A 21393-nucleotide genomic window follows, 5' to 3' on the forward strand; every position below is an offset into this window, starting at 1 on the left:
GCTTGCAGTGAGCAGAGATTGTGCCACTGCACTCCAGCCTGGGTGACAGAGCGAGACTGCATCTCAAGGGGAAAAAAGAAAAAAAGATAAAAATAATTTTTAAAAAGTAAAGATAGGCATGGCACGGCAGCTCACGTCTGTAATCCCAGTACTTTGGGAAGCTGGGGTGAGTGGATCACCTGAGGTAAGGAGTTTGAAACCAGCCTGGCCAACATGGCAAAACCCCCTCTCTACTAAAAACACAAAAATTAGCCAGGCATGGTGGCAAGCGCCTGTAATCCCAGCTACTCGAGATGCTGAGGCAGGAGAATTGCTTGAACCTGGGAGGCAGAGGCTGCAGTGAGCTGAGATCACGCTATTGCACTCCAGCCTGGGTGACAGAACAAGACTCCGTCCCAAAAAAAAAAAAAAAAAGTTCTTAAAAAGTAGTATATTGGCCGGGCGCGGTGGCTCAAGCCTGTAATCCCAGCACTTTGGGAGGCCGAGATGGGCGGATCACGAGGTCAGGAGATCGAGACCATCCTGGCTAACACGGTGAAACCGCGTCTCTACTAAAAAATACAAAAAACTAGCCGGGCGACGTGGTGGGCGCCTGTAGTCCCAGCTATTCGGGAGGCTGAGGCAGGAGAATGGCATAAACCCAGGAGGCGGAGCTTGCAGTGAGCTGAGATCCGGCCACTGCACTCCAGCCTGGGCGATAGAGCGAGACTCTGTCTCAACAAAAAAAAAAAAGTAGTATATTATAGAAACTTTTAGAAAAGTTGAAAATGATTAAGAAATGGAAGTCACATGGCCAGGTGAGGTGGTTCATGCCTGTAATCCCAGCACTTTGGGAGGCCCAGGCGGGCGGATCACGAGGTCAGGAGTTCCAGACCAACCTGGCCAACATAGTGAAACTCCACCTGTACTAAAAAATACAAAATATTAGCTGGGCGTGGTGGCGGGGGCCTGTAATCCCAGCTACTTGGGAGGCTGAGGCATGAGAATCGCTTGAACCTGGGGAGCAGAGGTGGCAGTGAGCCAAGATCGCACCACTGCACTCCATCCTGGGTAACAGAGCAAGACTCTGTCTCAAAAAAAAAAAGTCCCTCTTATCCCATCATCGAAAATGTGGATATTTTGGTGTATTTTCTTCTACCAAGTCAGCAACAAACCATATTGCTTCCCCCACAATATGAAAATAGTTTCTAGTTAGGAGAGTAAAAACAGGCCGGGTGTAGGTGGGGCGCGGTGGCTCAAGCCTGTAATCCCAGCACTTTGGGAGGCCGAGACGGGCGGATCACGGGGTCAGGAGATCGAGACCATCCTGGCTAACATGGTGAAACCCCGTCTCTACTAAAAATACAAAAAACTAGCCGGGCGAGGTGGTGGGCGCCTGTAGTCCCAGCTACTCGGGAGGCTGAGGCAGGAGAATGGCGTGAACCCAGGAGGCGGAACTTGCAGTGAGCTGAGATTGCGCCACTGCACTCCAGTCTGGGCGACAGAGCGAGACTCTGCCTCAAAAAAAACAAAAACAAAAACAAAAACAAAAAAAAACAGGCCGGGTGCGGTGGCTCATGCTTGTAATCCCCCACACTTTGGGAGGCCGAGGCAGGCGGATCACAAGGTCAGGAGATCGAGACCGACCTGGCTAACTCGGTGAAACCCCATCTCTACTAAAAATACAAAAAATTAGCCAGGCATGGTGGCGGGCGCCTGTAGTCCCAGCTACTCGGGAGGCTGAGGCAGGAGAATGGCGTGAACCCAGGAGGCAGAGCTTACAGTGAGCCGAGATTGCTCCACTGCACTCCAGCCCTGGGCGACACAGCGAGACTTGTCTCGGAAAAAAAAAAAAAAAAAAAAAAGAGTAAAAATAAAAAATACCATATGTTAAGTATAAAATGCATTAAGCAAAAGTGAAGAAAACCAGCTGTCCTTCCTACTCTACTGTTTTGGAACTTTTTACACAAATAGTGAATCACCATCTCTTGAGATCAATTCATGTCTGAGTCAGCCTTTTTAAAAATCCTGCAATGTTGTTACAAACAACATTGGCAGGCCCTCCTGGGCACACCTTGCATGCTGGCCTGGGTGTTTCCTCTGTGTTAAGGTCACTTCCTAGGATTGGGAGAAATGGCAGAGTCCAAGGTCTTGCACATTTTACATTTTGGCACATACTGCCAAATTTCTGAAGAAAAAATTGAACTTCCAACGGTGGGTAGTTCTCCTGCCAACACTGAGAGTACCAATCTCTGAAATCTTGGCTAATATGATAGGTAAAAAATAAGTTCATTTTGAAAATTTGCATTTCCTTAGATTTTGTTTGTATTCATTGTGTTTCTATTTAAAATTAAGCTAGTGATTTTTCTTATGGATTTATAAGTCCGGTATAAAACAGTGACTTTGGAGCAGTTAGCCCAATACCTTTCATTGAATAATCTCTCTTTTCTCCCACGGTTTAATATACCAGATTTAATATATTCAGTATTCGCAAGTTGTTGAAGTTTATTTCTGTCCATAAGCCAGGCATGGTGGCTCACACCTACAGTCCCAGCATTTGGGGAGGCCATGGCGGGAGGATCGCTTGAGCCCAGGAGTTTGAGGTCAGCCTGGGCAGCATAGTGAGACCTCATCTCTACAAAATTTTTTTTTTTTTTTTGAGACGTGTCTCGCCCTGTCCCCCAGGCTGGAGTGCAGTGGCCTGATCTCGGCTCACTGCAAGCTCCACCTCCTGGTTTCACACCATTCTCCTGCCTCAGCCTCCTGAGTAGCTGGGACTACAGGCGCCCGCCACCACGCCCGGCTAATTTTTTGTATTTTTAGTACAGGCGGGGTTTCACTGTGTTAGTCATGATGGTCTTGATCTCCTGACCTCGTGATTCACCCACCTTGGCCTCCCAAAGTGCTGGAATTACAGGCGTGAGCCACCGCGCCCGGCCTTATAAAAAATTAGCTGAGCTAGGCCGGGCGCGGTGGCTCAAGCCTGTAATCCCAGCACTTTGGGAGGCCGAGATGGGCGGATCACAAGGTCAGGAGATCGAGACCATCCTGGCTAATACGGTGAAACCCCGTCTCTACTAAAAATACAAAAAACTAGCCGGGCGACGAGGCGGGCGCCTGTAGTCCCAGCTACTTGGGAGGCGGAGGCAGGAGAATGGCGTGAACCCGGGAGGCGGAGCTTGCAGTGAGCTGAGATCCGGCCACCGTACTCCAGCCTGGGTGACAGAGCCAGACTCAGTCTCAAAAAAAAAAAAAAAAAAAAAAAAAAAATTAGCTGAGCTTAGTGGCATGCCCCTGTAGTCCCAGCTACTTGGGAGGCTGAGGTGGGAGGTTCACTTGAGCCCAGGAAGTCACGGTTACAGTGAGCTGTGATTGTGCCACTGTACTGCAGCCTGGGTGACAGAATGATACCCTGTCTAAAAAAATTTGAAGTAAAATAAATTCCATTGTTCTTTCCAGTACTGCACTGTTTTGGTTTTGTTTGTTTTTGAAACAGAGTCTGGCTGTGTTGCCCAGGCTGGAGTGCAGTGGTGTGATCTCAACTCACTACAACTTTTGCCTCCCAGGTTCAAGTGATTCTCCTGCCTCAGCCTGCTGAGTAGCTGGGATTTCATGCCTGTGCCACCACGCCTAACTAATTTTTGTATTTTTAGTCGAGATGGGGTTTCACCATGTTGGCCAGACTGGTCCTGAACTCCTGATTTCAAGTGATCCGCCCGTTTTGGCCTCCCAAAGTGCTGGGATTACAAGCACCAGCCACTGCGCCTCGTCCAGTACTGCACTGTTTTAATCACTGTAATCTTTTTTTTTTGAGACAGGATCTCACTCTGTCTCAAAGCCTAGCGAGTGTAGAGTGTATGGCCTGCCTGCTGGGCCACGGCAGCCTTCTAGTCTTCTGGCCTTTGCCTGGACTGACTGCCCTGACTGCCAGCTGTGTCTCTGGGAGAAAGGGAGCAACACAGATGAGCCCTGCTTAGGATTACGGATGAGCCTGGCTGCCCTCCCTGAGGCTAGAGGGCAGGGGCTTGTCACTCTGGCTGGTTCCTCTCCTGCCCTGGCTCTGCCTTCTTGCTGGGCTGGCTGCCACTCATCCCGGCAGTTGAGGTCAGCACTATTAATAGGCAGCTTAATCCTGCGGGAGCTTGGGTGAAGGGAGGAAACCGCAGAGAATCGCCAAGAAATCAGGGTGCTCAGCCATCTGCAGGTGTGGACCCAGGTCCCAAGCCTGTGGCTTTCAGTCAGCCCAGTCTGCACCTCTCCCATGGGAGGTCCTGAGAGTGTGGGACCATCCTAGGCCCCTGGGATCTCAGAGGCTGGACCTTCCTGGGAGACTCAGTGAGTAGGATGCAGAGGACTCCTTCTTGGGTGGTGGGAATCCCGGGTCTGTTCTGGGGCCCCTGGCTTTTGCCCATGAGAAAAGCCAGCTGGAGCTGGTGAGTCGGGCCCTCTCAGGGCCCTTGTGGACTTTGTAACCCAGCACCTGTAATATGTTTTTCTTAAGGGCTTTGAGGGACTGTAAAGTCTTTTTTATGGAGGGCGGGGAAGGAGGACACAGCAGTTTGCTAAAATGGTCATTGTGCAGGGCGGGGCCATCCTTTCTGTATCCAGCAGGGGTGTGGAGCACCTGCTGTGCCAGGCACGGTGGGAGGGGTTGGGGTAGCGTGGCGAGGAGTGAGGGCACTACTCAGGCCTCGCTGGGCTGCAGCCTGGTCAGTGGGAGATAGACGCCAGTCAGCCAGTGGCACAGAGCTGTAAAGGAAAGAAATGGGTCGGGGTCCAGGGTCCTAAGAGCCGACGTGGGCACCCAGGGCTCATGTTTGAGCCCAGGGCAGAAGGATAAAGAGGTGACATGGAGGCTGGGGAGCAGTAGGAGCTGTGAGGACTCAGGTGGGGCTGGGATCCTCACTCCTTGCACCTGCGCCAGCTGTGAGGGAGCCGTAAGGGAAGCTGAGACTGACACCTGTGGTCTGCCCAGCCCTCCGGCGTTTCTGGAGGCCTCACATGCTGTTCTCTGACTGTGGAGGGCACGGTCCCACCTGGCTGCTGCTGGACAGAGGTCGCTGAAGGGCAGAGTGGGCAAGCATGCCACCAGGCAAAGCCTGGAGAAGACAGTGGGGACAGCCAGAGTGCCAGGCACCTTCTTTCTGGGTCTCCCTTTCTTGCAGTGCTTAGAAAGTACTTGGGAAGGCTCAGGAACCCTGAAGTCCCAGAGGAAGCAGTATTAGAATTTTATTTTATTAATTCTTAATTATTTATTATTTATTTATTTATTTATTTTTTGAGATGGAGTCTTGCTCTGTCACCTAGGCTGGAGAACAGTGGTACGACCTCGGCTCACTGCAACCTCCGCCTCCCAGGTTCAAGTGATTCTCCTGTCTCAGCCTCCTGAGTAGCTGGGATTACAAGTGCGTGCCACCATGCCTGACTAATTTTTGCATTTTTAGTAGAGACGGGGTTTCACCATGTTGGTCAGGCTGGTCTTGAACTCCTGACCTCGTGATCCACCCTTCTCAGCCTCCCAAAGTGCTGAGATCACAGGCATGAGCCAACACGCCCGGCCTAGAGTTTTTTTAAAGTTAATTTAATGGATGTGTTTTTTTTTGTTTGTTTGTTTGTTTTTTTGAGACAGGGTTTCACTGTTGTTGCCCAAGATGGAGTGAATGGCACGATCTTGGCGCATCGCAACCTCCACCTCCTGGCTTCAAGCGATTCTCCTGCCTCAGCCTCCTGAGTAGCTGAAATTACAGGCATGTGCCACCACACTCGGCTAACTTTGTATTTTTAGTAGACATGGAGTTTCTCCATGTTGGTCAGGCTGGTCTCGAACTCCTGACCTCCCCACCCGCCTTGGCCACCCAAAGTACTGGGATTACAGGCGTGAGCCACTGTGCCTGGCCTAATGAATGTGTTTTTTTTTTTTTTTCTGGTTATGAAATTAATACTATTGGCCAGGCATGGTAGCTCACGCCTGTAATCCCAGCACTTTGGGAGGCCGAGGTGGGTGGATGGATCACTTGAGGTCAGGTTTTAGAGATCAGCCTGGGCAACATGGTAAAACCCCATCTCTACTAAAAATACAAAAATCTGGCCAGGCGCAACGGCTCATGCCTGTAATCCCAGCACTTTGGGAGTCTGAGGCGGGTGGATTACCTGAGGTCAGAAGTTCGAAACCAGCCTGGCCAGTATGGTGAAACCCTGTCTCTATTAAAAATACAAAAATTAGCTTGGCATGGTGGCCTGTGCCTGTAGTCCCAGCTACTTGGGAGGCTGGGAGAGGATAATTGCTTGATCCGGGGAGGTGGAGGTTGGAGTAAGCTGAGATCGCACTACTGCACTCCAGTCTGATCAACAGAGTGAGACTCTGTCTCAAAAAAAAAAACAAAAACAAAAATTAGCCAGGCATGGTGGCACATCCTTATAATCCCAGCTACTCAGGAGGCTGAGGCAGGAGAACTGCTTGAACCCGGGAGGTGGAGGTTGTAGTGAGGTGAGATCATGCCACTGCACTCCAGCCTGGGCAAAAGAGCGAGTGACTCCATCTCAAAAAAAACAAAAGAAACAGGAAAAAAAAAAAGAAAGAAATTGGCCGGGCGCGGTGGCTCAAGCCTGTAATCCCAGCACTTTGGGAGGCCGAGACGGGTGGATCACGAGGTCAGGAGATCGAGACCATCCTGGCTAACACGGTGAAACCCCGTCTCTACTAAAAAAAAATACAAAAAATTAGCCGGGCGAGATGGCGGGCGCCTGTAGTCCCGCTACTCGGGAGGCTGAGGCAGGAGAATGGCGTAAACCCGGAGGCGGAGCTTGCAGTGAGCCGAGATCGCGCCACTGCACTCCAGCCTGGGTGACAGAGCGAGACTCCGTCTCAAAAAAAAAAAAAAAAGAAAGAAATTAATACTATTGATTATGAAAAATTTGGAATTTTTTTTTTTTTTTTTTGAGACGGAGTCTAGCTCTGTCGCCCAGGCTGGAGTGCAGTGGCCGGATCTCAGCTCACTGCAAGCTCCGCCTCCCGGGTTTACGCCATTCTCCTGCCTCAGCCTCCCGAGTAGCTGGGACTACAGGCGCCCACCATCTCGCCCGGCTAGTTTTTTGTATTTTTTAGTAGAGACGGGGTTTCACTGTGTAGACCAGGATGGTCTCGATCTCCTGACCTCGTGATCCGCCCGTCTCGGCCTCCCAAAGTGCTGGGATTACAGGCTTGAGCCACCACGCCCAGCCCAAAATTTGGGATTTTTATATAGGAAAGTATAAAAAGAAAATAGAAACCATCCTGAATCCCCCATACATAGATTAAGCCACATGAATTGCTGGTTTTGGTAAAATAAAATTGAACATCAGCAATTTTATATGGGTCAAGCAAATACTAACATTTTGCTGTATTTCCTCAATCATTTTTCGTTGACTAAGGACTACTTTGAAAAATGTGGATTTTCAGCTGTAGATGTATTGTTTTAATTTTCATGCTTTTTTTTTAGACGAAGTGTCCCTCTTTTGCCCAGGTTAGAGTACAGTGGAGTGGCGTGGTCTCTGCCTCCCGTGTTCAAATGATGCTTCTGCCTCAGCCTCCTGACTAGCTGGGATTATAGGCACTTGCCACCACACCCAGCTAATTTTTTGTATTTTTAGTTGAGACGATTTCACCATGTTGGCCAGGCTGGTCTCAAACTCCTGACCTCAGGTCATCCACCCGCCTCAGCTTCCTTAAGTACTGGAATTACAGGTGTGAGCCACTGCACCTAGCCGACGCCACCCCCAAAATCTAATCAGCCAATTGAATAGACATCAATAATAACATAAGGTAGCTCATTAAAATACAATTTAATGGGCTGGGCGCTGTGGCTCACACCTGAAATCCAGCACTTTGGGAGGCCATGGCGGGTGGATTACCTGAAGGTCAGGAGTTCAAGACCAGCCTTGCCAACCTGGTGAAACCCTGTCTCCACTAAAAATATAAAAAATTAGCTGGGCGTGGTGGTGGGCACCTGTAATGCCAGCTATTTGGGAGGCCGAGACAGGAGAATTTCATGAGCCTGGGAGGCAGAGGTTGCAGTGAGCCAAGATCAATTGCACTACAGCCTGGGCAACAAGAGTGAAACTTCGTCTCAAACAACAACAACAACAAAAACCCCACAATTTTATGGCCAGGCGCAGTGGCTCACACCTGAAATCTCAGCACTTTGGGAGGCTGAGGCGGGCTGAACACTTGAGGTCAGGAGCATGAGACTAGCCTGGCCAACATGGTGAAACCCCATCTCTAATAAAAATACAAAAAATTAGCCGAGTGTTGTGGTGGGTGCCTGTAATCCCAGCTACTCAGGAACTGAGGCGGGAGAATCGCTGGAACCCGCGAGGTGGAGATTGCAGTGAGCCGAGATCGCACCACTGCACTGAGTGAGATTCCGTCTCAAAAACACACATACACACACACTGAAAATACAATTTTATTAGAATTTATACAATGAGAATCCTAAATATAAGTTCTAAATTGATCTTCTTGTTTTAGATGTTAAATCAGTTAGCAGTAATTTCGAAAGTATAGAAACTTCTAAATTACTAAAATCTACAATAATTCTTTCCATCTTCGGCCTCCCTTCCTCTTCCCCGCTCCCCTTCCCCTCACTGGTTACTTTTCTCCTCCTGCCAAATGGTTGTAGAGGCACAAAGAAAGACAGGAGGGACAAGTCACGGTGGCTCACACCTGTAATCCCAGCACTCTGGGAGGCTGAGGAGGGTGGATCACCTGAGGTCAGGAGTTCGTGACCAGCCTGGCCAACATGGTGAAACCCCATCTCTACTAAAAAATACAAAAAATTGGCCAGGCACGGTGGCTCAAGCCTGTAATCCCAGCACTTTGGGAGGCCGAGACGGGCGGATCACGAGGTCAGGAGATCGAGATCATCCTGGCTAACACAGTGAAACCCTGTCTCTACCAAAAAACACAAAAACTAGCTGGGCGAGGTGGCTGTCGCCTATAGTCCCAGCTACTCGGGAGGCTGAGGCAGGAGAATGGTGTAAACCCAGGAGGCGGAGCTTGCAGTGAGCTGAGATCCGGCCACTGCACTCCAGCCTGGGTGACAGAGCGAGACTCCGTCTCAAAAAAAAAAAAAAAGGCTGGGCGCGGTGGCTCAAGCCTGTAATCCCAGCACTTTGGGAGGCCGAGACGGGCGGATCACGAGGTCAGGAGATCGAGACCATCCTGGCTAACACGGTGAAACCCCGTCTCTACTAAAAAAATACAAAAAATTAGCCGGCGAGGTGGCAGGCGCCTGTAGTCCCAGCTACTCGGGAGGCTGAGGCAGGAGAATGGTGTAAACCCGGGAGGCGGAGCTTGCAGTGAGCTGAGATCCGGCCACTGCACTCCAGCCTGGGCGACAGAGCGAGACTCCGTCTCAAAAAAAAAATAAAAATAAAAATAAAAAAAAAAAAATAAAAAAAAAAAATACAAACAATTAGCTGGGCGTGGTGGTGGGCACCTGTAATCCCAGCTCCTTGGTAGGCTGAGGCTTGAACCTGCTAAGTGGAGGTTGCAGTGAGCTGAGATTGCGCTACTGTACTCCAGCCTGGTGACAGAGCAAGACTACATCTCAAAAAAAAGAAAGAGGAGGTTGGGCTCACTGTCCCGTGGGCCTGGTAACTGGGACAGAGCTGCTGTGAAGGGAGACAGGAGTGTTGGGGGGATGGGCATGAGCTGGGTTTTGGCTGCGTTAATTTCAAGGTATTAGTGACGTCAGGCAACACTTGGATAGAGGAATCTGGAGGGCATGGGAGAGGACAGGGCTGCAGAGATTTATCTGGGACACTTGTACACTTGTATTTAAAGTTGCTAGGCAAGGGACCAGGTGTACAGACTGAGTTCTGAGTCTCTCCAGCATTAAGTGGTCAGGGAGAAGCAGTGGCCCCCTGCGGTCAGGAGCACTGGGAGGGCTTCCAGGGGAAAGGAGGGGTGACTGTTGGTCAGCAGGTCATCTGAGAATAACACTCCACCATGAGAGGTCATTGGTGACCTTGACCAGAGGCTCTTTGGCCGGGGGAGGGGAAGATTCTACCAGGACAAAAAGATATCCCCTCTGGACAGACAAATTAGAAAAAAGCAAAAACATCCCAGGGACCCAAAGCTCACCCTACAGAGGGTGACTGACTGGCCCCTTAGGCTGGAACCTCCGTGCGGAACCCCAGTTGGCCAGGCATCAGCCGGTGCCGAAAGCTCAACTTGCAGAGGAGGGGTGAACGTGTACATGGTGCCCAGGGCTGCACACCTACAAGGTGCCTGTCGTGCAGCTGGCTGCCACCCGAGGGTGCACACACACAGCAGTGGATCCCACCAAGGGGCCTCAGAGAGGAGGCGGGGGGGCTGAGAGTGGTATCAAGACCCTGCTCAGGGAATCAGCTCATCTCATCCACAGGAGGGCTGTTTCCACTTTAAGAGAGGCTGCCAGGCTGGGTGCGGTGGCTCACATCTGTAATCCCAGCACCCTGGGAGGCCGAGGCAGAAAGATCACTTGAGGTCAGGAGTTTGAGACCAGCCTGGCCAACATGGCAAAACCCTGTCTCTCCTAAAAATGCAAAATTAGCCGGGTATGGTGGTGCGCACGCAGCTACTCAGGAGGCTGAGACAGGAGAATTGTTTGAACCCAGGAGGTGAAGGTTGCAGTGAGCTGAGATTGTACCACTGCATTCCAGCCTGGGCCACTCCAGCCTGGGCTACAGAGCCAGACTCCGTCCCTTTTTTTTTTTTTTTGAGACGGAGTCTGGCTCTGTTGCCCAGGCTGGAGTGTAGTGGCCGGGTCTCAGCTCACTGCAAGCTCTGCCTCCCGAGTTCACGCCATTCTCCTGCCTCAGCCTCCCGAGTAGCTGGGACTACAGGCGCCCGCCACCTCGCCCAGCTAGTTTTTTGTATTTTTTAGTAGAGACGGGGTTTCACCGTGTTAGCCAGGATGATCTCGATCTCCTGACCTCGTGATCCACCCGTCTCGGCCTCCCAAAGTGCTGGGATTACAGGCTTGAGCCACCGCACCCGGCCCTGAGACTCCATCTCAAAAAAAATAAAGAGAGAGGCCACCAGCCTTTCATTGGTCAGGATTTGGTCTGAGCCTGTGGAGTAATTAGGGATGTGAATGTAGTGGGGAGGTTGTTTTCTGACTTTGGGGGTCTGAACAAGGTTCTGTTCACTGAACCTTGTCAAAGGACACACCCCCATTCCCTGGGGCTCGCTCTGTGGCACTGGAAGGCACAGATGGCCCTTTCCCTTTCTTCTCCTTAATTTTGTTTTCCCCCGTAATTTTGTCTGTTTTTTTTTTAAATTATAAAAGTAAAATATGGCCGGGCGCAGTGGCTCAAGCCCGTAATCCCAGCACTTTGGGAGGCCAAGGCGGGCGGATCACGAGGTTAGGAGATCGAGACCATCCTGGCTAACACGGTGAAACCCCGTCTCTACTAAAAATACAAGAAAATTAGCCAGGCGTGGTGGCGGCGCCTGTAGTCCCAGCTACTCGGGAGGCTGAGGCAGGAGAATGGCGTGAACCCAGGGGGGCGGAGCTTGCAGTGATCCGAGATTTTGCCACTGCACTCCAGCCTGGAGCACAGAGCAAGACTCCGTCTCAAAAAAAAAAGAAAAAAAAAAAAAAAAAGTAAAATATGCCCATCAAATATAACAGTATAGAAGGGTTTACAGAGAGGCATAATAGCCTCCTTCCCAAACTCCAAATACCCTCAAAGGCGACCACTCTTATTGCTTCCGGACACTTCCAGGGCAGTTGAAGCCTACACACCTGCCTTGTTTCTGTGCGGGCAGGTGGCTCCATGCATTCCATTCTGTGACTTGCTCTTTCACTAATAGCGTATCTTGGATTTCGTTTTGCATTTCATTCATCCACCTCCACCATGTTCTCCCTTGAGTGGCTGTGGCCCCTGTTGAGTCCCTGTGCCCTGCTGCTTTTTCTTTAGGTTGTTTCTGGTTGTTTTGGGCTGTTAAAAAGAATGTTGCCAAGAGCCCCCTTCTCTTGTGTCTTTTGTGAAGGTTGCCTCTCCCTAGGGTAAGTTCCTAGAAGTGGGCCTTCCAAGCCCAAGGTTAGGAACCCTTGATTTTGTGACATCCTGACCAACTGGCCCCCTGAAATGTTGTACCCTTTTACCTGGCCACCAACCAGATATGTGTGAGGGCCTGTTTGTCTTCCCCATCCTCCGCCGTAACTGGGCATTACCAGGCTTTTTAGAGGGTGCCCATCTGAAAGGGGGTACAGGTTGGGCATCCCGAATCCAAAAATCCAACATCCCAAATGCTCCAAAATCCAAAACTTTTTAAGTACCAACATGATGCTCAAAAGAAATGCTCACTGGAGCACTGTGTAGGTCAGATTTTCAGATTTGGGGTGCTCAATGGTGTGTATTCTGCAAATATTCCCAAATCCAAAAAAATCAGAAATCTGAAACACTTCTGCTCCCCAGTGAGGAATAAGGGATACTCAGCCTGTCAAAGCTGCCTTGCTTTCATTCCCATCCCCATATGATGACATCGTTTAGCTGGATGCCCAGGCCCTTCCAGGCACTGTCTTTCTCGAGGGCACTCCTGTATGGACAGCCTCCAGCAGGCACAGAGGCCTGGGGGGGACCCCGGGGTCCTGGCCTGGCCCGCTGCCGCCCTGCTGGGGGGCCTCACAGATCTCATGAACTTGTTGACTCATCTCTAGAAAGATACTGGGGAATTTTCTTTTTCTTTTTTTTTTTTTTTGAGGCAGAGTCTTGTCGTCTCCCAGGCTGGAGTGCAGTGGCGCAATCTCGGCTCACTGCAGGCTCCGCCTCCCAGGGTCACGCCATTCTCCTGCCTCAGCCTCCCGAGTAGCTGGGACTACAGGCGCCCGCCACGACACCCGGCTAATTTTTTTTTTTAATTTTTAGTAGAGACAGGGTTTCACTGTGTTAGCCAGGATGGTCTCGATCTCCTGACTTCGTGATCCGCCCACCTCGGCCTCCCAAAGTGCTGGGATTACAGGCGTGAGCCACGGTGCCCAGCCGATACTGGGGAATTTTCAGTTGAGTCCAGCCACAGCTCCGCCTGGCAATGCGCTAAACGTTTTTTGACTAGAACCTGTAGTGGGAAATACATATATCATTGCCCCTGGCATGTGTGTGAAGAACTTTCACAATGCAGTACTCGGCCCCATCACGTGGGGTGTATTGTGAGAGTTTTCACTTTAGTCATGAGACCTTGCATTCTCTCTGTTCTCCCTAAGAGGCCCTTAGAAGTTCTGATCGCTCATCTTGGGCTGGGGGATTTTCTGTGGCCCTAAAGACCGGAAAACATCCTCCACTGAGGGTATTTAGGATGAGTTCTTCAGTCCCCAGAGCGAGGCCCTTGGATTGTGAAGGGGAAGCCACGCAGAAGACCTGACTTGACCTTCCCAGATTTCCGGGGGCCTTTCTTCCTACGCTGCTCCAAACCTGTGTTCCTGCGAGTGGGGCACGGCACACAGGATTCATTCCACCTAGACTGTGGCCCCAGCCCTTCTTGGCTGGTCCCTGTTGCCACTCGCTGGGGCTGGGGCCATAAGAGCAGGGTGTGGCCTTCAAAAACGGGTCTGGGAGGACCCACCACCCCATAAGGTTTCTGTGGAGGGTCCTGCCCCACCTCAGCCTCCTTCCCTCACTTTGGGTTGAGGGGGTGGCCCCTCTCTGATTGTAGTCTCTGCCCCACCTAATCACAGTGCTTGGCTCCTCTGTGCCTTTGTCAGTTTGGGTCTTTCCCTTCCCCAAGAGTCCCAGAAGCCCCGATAAGTGGCACCAGACAGGGTCTTTTTTTTTTTTTTTTGAGACAGAGCCTTGCTCTGTTGCCCAGGCTGGAGTGCAGTGGCACGATCTTGGCTCACTGCAGCCTTTGCCTCCTGTGTTCAAGCAATTCTCCTGCCTCAGCCTCCCAAGTAGCTGGGACTACAGGTGTACACTACCTTGCCTGGCTACTTTTTGTATTTTTAGTAGAGATGGGGTTTCACCATGTTGGCCAGGCTGGTCTCAAACTCCTGGCCTCAAGCTATCTGCCTGCTTCAGCCCCGCAAGGTGCTGGGATTACAGGTGTGAGCCACCACCCCAGTGTTGCCATTTTTATCCTATTTATTTATTTATTTTTTTTGAGATGCAGTCTCACTGTGTCACCCAGGCTGGAGTTCAGTGACACGATCTCGGCTCACTGCAAGCTCCACCTCCCAGGTTCATGCCATTCTCGTGCCTCAGCCTCCCGAGTAGCTGGGACTACAGGCGCCCGCCACCACACCCGGCTAATGTTTGTATTTTTTTTTTAGTAGAGATGGGGTTTCACTATGTTAACCAGGATGGTCTCAGTCTCCTGACCTCATGATGCGCCCGCCTCGGCCTCCCAAAGTGCTGGGATTACAGGCTTGAACCACCATGCCCGGCCCTCATTTTTATCCTATTTAAACGAGTAGTCCTGGCCTGGCATGGTGGCTCATGCCTGTATCCCCAGCACGTTGGGAGGCTGAGATGGGAGGACTGCTTGAGTCAGGAGTTTGAGACCAGGCAGAGCAACATAGTGAGACCCATCTCTACAAAAAATAAAAGAGTTAGCCAGGCATGGTGGAGCACACCTGTGGTCTCAGCTACTCGGAAGGCTGAGGTGGGAGGATCTCTTGAGCCCAGAAGTTGGAGGCTGCAGTGAGCTGTGATTGTGCCACTGCATTCCAGCCTGGGTAACAGAGCTAGACCCTGTCCTTCCCCCACAAAAAAAGAGAAAAACAAAAAAGCGGTCCTTAACAAAATGCTTTTAAAAATTACTTTCAGTTTTCCTTTTCATAAAAGCAATGTCTGTTGGTAGTAGAAATGTCAGGAAAGTTGCAAAAGAGAAAAACCACCATGACCCCATCCTGGTGACTTATGACCCTACATCTAGAGTTAATGTTTTGGTTGAGGGAGTCTCATGACTGGCCTCTGGACTCTTGTCTGACCTGCTTCTTTGTCCCGCAGGGAAGTCCCACCTGGCCATCGTGCAGAAGGTGAACAACGAGGGTGAGGGTGACCCCTTCTACGAGGTCCTGGGCCTGGTCACCCTGGAGGACGTGATCGAGGAGATCATCAAGTCGGAGATCCTGGATGAGTCCGACATGTACAGTGAGTCCAGCCCTCCACAGGGCTCAGGACCCCTTTCCTGCTTGGATGGAAACCTGGTGTCCCTAGCTGGAAGGGCCATAGTGCAGGACACAGGAGGCCTAGCATCCCGAGGCCCGGTGGCCAGGTGCCCTGCACTGGCCACGGTGAGCAGGGAGCAGGTTACTGAGAGCATTGCCCGGAGGCTGCCTTCACCCTCGGCCTCCGTGCCTTGGCGTCACCCCGGGACCCTGCCAGCCAGAGCCCGCTGCTCCTGCGTGGGACTAGCGGCTGGAGAGCAGAGTTGCGGGGCGGGTCTCTTCCTGAGTCCTCCGGGGTCTGTGTGCTCCATTCCACGCTCTTCCTCCGGCAGCTGACAACCGAAGCCGGAAGCGGGTGTCTGAGAAGAACAAGCGTGACTTCTCCGCCTTCAAGGATACAGACAATGAGCTCAAAGTGAAAATCTCCCCGCAGCTCCTCCTGGCTGCTCATCGCTTCCTAGCCACAGGTAGGAGCGTGAGGAGGACCTTCCGGTCTTGGTGGAAATACGGTCACAGGGGGAGAAGTCCTAGGTCTCTGGCTACTTTCCCCCCATAGGACGAGGGCTGCAGCAGGTGAGGGGTGCAGAGACAACACAGCCACCCCTGGAAGGGGCCAGGTGCCTACTCCACCCCCGAGGATCTCCCTGCAATTCGTTTGCCATTAATGGGTGGCTACTGCAAACTTAGGAAGCATCTCAGTTATTATAGTTAATAGTTTGGGAAATAATGACTAGGCACTATGACTCACACCTGTAATCCCAGCACTTTGGGAGGCCAAGGCAGGAGGATTGCATGAGCCCAGGAGTTCAAGACCAGCCTGAGCAACATGGCAAGACCCCATCTCTACAAAAAATACAAAAGCCAGGCATGGTGGTGCCCTCCTGTAGTCCCAGCTACTCAGGAGGCTGTGAGATGGGACAGTTGCATGCCTGTGGTCCCAGCTACTCAGGAGGCTGAGGTGGGAGGACCGCTGGAGCCCAGGAGTTTGAAGCTGCAGTGAGTTCTGAATGCGCCACTGCACTCAGCCTGGGCCACAGAACAAGATTCTGTCTCAAAAACAACAAAAAAGAAAATAACCACTGAGGTGGGTCCCTAGGCTGGCCAGGCCCATCAGGGCTTGTGGAATGGGAGGAAGGGATCCTTCCCCTTCTGCAGGCCTGCTGGGTGCGGCTGAACCCCTCGTGCGCTCACCCACTCTGAGGAGCTTGCATCCAGCTCTGCTATCATCTCTCCGGCCCTCCCCTCTGCAGACGTGTGCTGGTTCCTGCAGGAATTCACCTCTAGTTCAGAGACATTTCTCTCTTTTCAGCCCGGATTCAAAGCTCTGTTGGGGACTTGGGTGACAGGTTCTGTTCTGCCCGCTCTGTCCCCTCCTCCACTCCACCCAGTTCATCTTCCTTCCCACCCCTTACTTGCTAAAGGGATGGTAATTCCCTCTCCATTATTTTTCCTGTGGGATATTGATGCTGATGCAATAACTATAGTCACATATACTCAGCGCTGTCCACGTGCTATCCCATTCGCCCTCACAACCACCCTGTGAAGCTTTTACCCCCATTTTACAGATGAGGAAACTGAGATGCGGGTTATGTAATTTGCCCAAGGTCACGTGCTGTTCCTGCAGGAGCCACTGTTCAAGCCCAGGCAGGCAGGCAGGCAGCCTCGGGTCCAACCAGTCAGAAGCCAAGCGTGCTCCCTCCCCGGGGAGGTGCAGAACTGAGGGCCGGCCGAGCAGGGAGGGAGTCTGACCACAGCGCGGCTACTGTGGTTGGGGTGGATGCACAGCGGTGATCGAGCTTTAGGGCCACCTGGCCAGCCCCGTGTAAGGTCTCCTCTCTGTCCTCCTACAGAGGTCCCCCAGTTTAGCCCCTCCCTGATATCAGAGAAGATCCTGCTGCGGCTGCTCAAGTACCCGGATGTCATTCAGGAACTCAAGTTTGATGAGCATAATAAGTACTACGCCCGCCATTACCTGTACACCCGAAATAAGCCGGCCGACTACTTCATCCTCATCCTGCAGGTGAGCGCACTCAGCCCTGGGCCTGCAGCCTGCTCCCCCTGGCACCGCAGCACCCCTCGGGCCCTCTTTCCCACCTGCTGCGGAGGTGCATAGCTTCCCGGCCTGGGGAGCCTGTCACCTGCCCTCCAGCCCTGCCTGCCCCACGTGGCTGTCCTCTCCCTGAGAGGATTGAAGGAGAGGCTATGCTCTCCCTTCATCTCACAGGTCAGGCGCCTGAGCTCTCCAGGGCTCCAGTACCGGCCCTTCCTCCTGCCCCACCATCCCTTGTTCCTCACTCCCCCTCCTGCCTCATCCTTTCTTTCCTCCCTCCCTCTGTCTCTAACCCCAGCCCTGTGTTTTTTCAGGGGAAGGTAGAGGTGGAGGCAGGGAAGGAGAACATGAAGTTTGAGACAGGCGCCTTTTCCTACTATGGGACTATGGCCCTGACCTCGGTCCCCTCCGGTGAGTTGTTGGGCAGGGTCTGTGCTGCACTCTGGCCCCCCTGCAGCTGGGGAGCCATGGACAGACACCAGAACTGAGCGTGGGCCCGAGAGCTCATAGCCAGCTGGCTGGGGCAGAGGGAGGCTTGTGAGGTGGGAGCCGCCAGGGCCCGGCGCGGGTGGTATGGAGGAGCAGATGGAGCTGCCCCTTTGGATGGGGTCCAGAAACTGGAGGGGAAGAGAGGAGAGAGGGATTTTAGAGCAAAGGCCGGGAGGCAGCGGAGGGCATGTCCAGAGGTGGTGAGGAGACCAGCCTGCCTGGGGAGGAGGCCTGTGGGGAGGAAGGCCCAGGGCCCTGCTCCTGAGGACAGGAAGGGAGTCTGGGCGTTCCAAAGTGCCTGAGGTCAGGAGCCAGGCGAGGGCCTGTTTGCCAGGCCAGGCTACAGATGGGTTTGGCTTTCCGAGGGACGCGGCTACTGGGTTTTGGTTAGAGGTCAGCTCTGATGGAATAAAGGGGCTTGGGGACAGACAGAAGGGAGACTGGGCTCCCCCTGAGAGGTGTGATGGAAGGTCCGGGGACGCGCCACTCTGGCCGCCCCAGTGCCCTCTCTGGTGCTGAGTGGCTCAGGCTTTCCCCGCAGAGCCCCGCAGACAAGGCCCTGCAGGCCCAGGTCTCGCCAGCTCATCTCCTTGCTCCTCTCCAGCCTTCGGTCCTGGGGCGAGGTTGCTGCAGGGTAGAGAGAGAAAGTCCACTTTGGTGCTGGAGAACAGGCCACGCCAGTGGGGTACGTGCTGCAGTTCCCAGAGAAGCTCTGTGCTGTGCCTCTCATTGTCCTTTGACAAAAAGGACCCCGAGGGGAATGGGGTAGGGCACCCATGAATATTGACACCCAGCTCAGCTTATCCACCATGTCGTCGGCCCCTCCACCACCAGATGAGTGGGGCATGGCAGGCTCCCTGGGCAGGGGACAGACAGGGCCCCAGAGAGAGGCTCTGAGCAGGTGGACCCTGCCAGATGCCTGAGGCCTGGGGAGGACTTCCTGTGCCTCCAAGAGCAGCTGTTCTCTGTTCAGCTTGAGGAAATCTCGTTCAGAAGGGCGGGCAGGCACGGGAGGCTTCCCCCAGGCGCTGCTTGTGCAATGAAGCCTCAGAGGCCTGGTCAGGGCCCAGGCTCTGCCCCTCCACCCGTAGTCTCTCTGTTCCCACTTAGTGTGGCCAGAAGGGAGGGGAGATGACTGGGCATACTCAGCCAGCTTCTGCCCATCTCTGCCCAGAGCTCATTGCTGTGCCCTGAGCACCTTCCCATCAGAGCCACGTCCCTTTCTCCACTGGGCCCGTCTCTGCCCAAAGCAGCCTGGCCCCGTCAGGTCTGCCTCTGTCCTGTGCCTGTGGCTCCGTGTCCTGTCTCCTGACTGTGCCCATCACTGACCTTCTCTTTTGCTCCAGTGCCTTCAGTCCAGGTCGGGTGTCCGCCTGGCAAGCGGAACTCCCTGCTCTGCTGGCTCACAGGTAACGTGGCATGGCTGAGGGTCACGCTGCCACCTGCTGCCTGAGCCTGCACACTGCAACTGCATTAACCTCCCCACAGGGACCCGGGCGCCCGCCTGTTTAGTGTTGGTCGCCCGACCTCAGTGGCTCCGACCTCAGTGGCTCTGCTTGGCTGGGGCCCAATTTCTGGGCAGCTTTGCTGCCTCAGCTCTAGAAGGGGCCCCCAAAAGTCTCTTAGTCCTTGAGATCACACACCCATAGACACACATACACAGAGACACACGCAGATATACACACCCACAGACACACATACACAGATACCACACACAGATATACACACCCACAGACACACATACACAGAGATACCACACACAGATATACACACCCACAGACACACATACACAGAGACACACAGAGAGATACCACACACAGAGACACAGATACACCCATAGATACACACACACACCACACACACACACATAGATACACATACCCAGAAAGACACACAGAGATACCACACACACCCACAGACACACACAGATACCACACAGAGACACACACCCACAGACACACAGAGATACTACAGACACCCATAAACACAGAGACACCCCACACAGAAACACACACACGCAGATACACACACCCATAGACACACCAGGATACACATACACACACAGAAACACCCACCCATAGGCATACACACACACACACACACACACACAGGTATATATACACAGATACACCTATAGACACACAAACACAGAGATGCACAGATACCACACACAGATACACACATCCGCAGACACACACAGAGATGCCACACACAGATACACACATCCACAGACACACACACACAGAGATACCACACACAGATACACACCCACAGACACACACACATACACACACAGAGTATAGGCTGGGAGTGGAGGGTTGCTCCTGGCCCAGCCAAGTGAGTGCCGGCCAGCCTGCTGCCCTCCACGGCCGAGAGGAGATGCACCCCCGCGGGTAAGCACTTCCTGCCCCAGGCCACCCACACACCGTGGCAGGGCGACTTGTCATCTCATCAGCTTTCTCTAAAAGACTCTCGGCCGGGCGCGGTGGCTCACGCCTGTCATCCCAGCACTTTGGGAGGCCGAGACGGGCGGATCACGAGGTCAGGAGATCGAGACCATCCTGGCGAACACGGTGAAACCCCGTCTCTACTAAAAATGCAAAAAAATTAGTCGGGCGTGGTGGCGAGTGCTTATAGTCCCAGCTACTCGGGAGGCTGAGGCAGGAGAATGGCGTGAACCCGGGAGGCGGAGCTTGCAGTGAGCCGAGATCGCGCCACTGCACTCCAGCCTGGGCGACTGAGCGAGACTCCGTCTCAAAAAAAAAAAAAAAAAAAATGACTTTCCAACTTTCTTCATAAGCTTTGCTTCCCGTTCAGCTGCTGGCCCAGTAGGCAACTGCAAGGCCATGAGGGGCATGGCCCTGGGTCAGACTGCCCACTCAAGAGCCACCTCCACAGTTGCTGGCTAAACACTGTCTCTGTCCCTGCTTTCCCCTCTGTGAAATGGGAACAATGCATGGACCCCCTTCTTAAGAGTTATCAGGAGAGTACGTGAGAGAATTGATGTAAAATGTTGCGTTCGAGCTCAATTATTATTATTTCTGTTTTTTCCTGGTTACAATGAAAATGTGGTGTTCCAACCAGGAAGTCTTTCAGGAAAGGCCACTGCCATATGCTGCTTCTGGCCTCCGACGTGTCACGCTCCTGACGCCTGTCCAGGGAGTCGGTGGGAATGGGGTCAGACTCATTCAGCTTGAGGCTTGCTAGGATTCCCGTGTGCACCCAGGCCACAGAGGGCACAGGACAGTGCTGGTCTTGCCAGGTGTGGCCTGTGCCCATCAGGAGCAGCACCAGCATCTTTCAGCTCCCCACACCCCAACAGCCCTAAAAACCCATCACCTCAGCCCGGGGATTTCCATTTTACATTTGTACAGCCGGGCCTTCTTATGCCTGAACTGTTCCAAGGTATAGTCTGCTATTTTGGCCCTCTGTTTAATAAATAAATAAGTAGATGGAAAGGTAACTTAGAAGCAGTTACTCCCTGTCCCTTTCAAACCTCCCCAGTGTGACCTCAGCCTCCCTCCCCGCCTCTGGGCTCACTCTGGTTTCATGGACGTCCAGGAGGTGATGCACTCGTGATTTGAATCCTGAGAGCAGGTGTGCCCTCATTGATTAATTCTCCACTTCGTGTATATTCCTGGGGATCTTTATTATAAATAATACCATGATATAAACTTTTTAACGCAAAAAACCAAAAAGCTTTCCCTGTGTTTAAGGTTATGTCATTAGGGAGTGCAGTGG

At 52.6% G+C, this 21393-nt stretch overlaps 1 protein-coding gene across 4 annotated transcripts in view; it reads left to right on the forward strand.

The window, feature by feature from the left end:
* Positions 1–21393, forward strand: part of CNNM4 (cyclin and CBS domain divalent metal cation transport mediator 4) — a 47870-nt gene that overhangs the window by 19149 nt on the left and 7328 nt on the right. Inside the window, exons 2-7 of one of the 4 annotated variants that reach the window (XM_033238889.1) lie at positions 14953–15096; positions 15446–15580; positions 16964–17133; positions 17478–17574; positions 18257–18337; positions 18999–19061. In XM_033238889.1, coding sequence (XP_033094780.1) covers positions 14953–15096; positions 15446–15580; positions 16964–17133; positions 17478–17574; positions 18257–18337; positions 18999–19061 — 690 coding nt within the window. The remainder of the gene's footprint in view (positions 1–14952; positions 15097–15445; positions 15581–16963; positions 17134–17477; positions 17575–18256; positions 18338–18998; positions 19062–21393) is intronic. The other 3 variants (XM_033238890.1, XM_033238891.1, XM_033238892.1) reach the window with 3 other exon arrangements.

This window comes from Trachypithecus francoisi, unplaced genomic scaffold (assembly GCF_009764315.1).
Source record: "Trachypithecus francoisi isolate TF-2019V2 unplaced genomic scaffold, Tfra_2.0 Lachesis_group17, whole genome shotgun sequence".
Taxonomy (NCBI): domain Eukaryota; kingdom Metazoa; phylum Chordata; class Mammalia; order Primates; family Cercopithecidae; genus Trachypithecus; species Trachypithecus francoisi.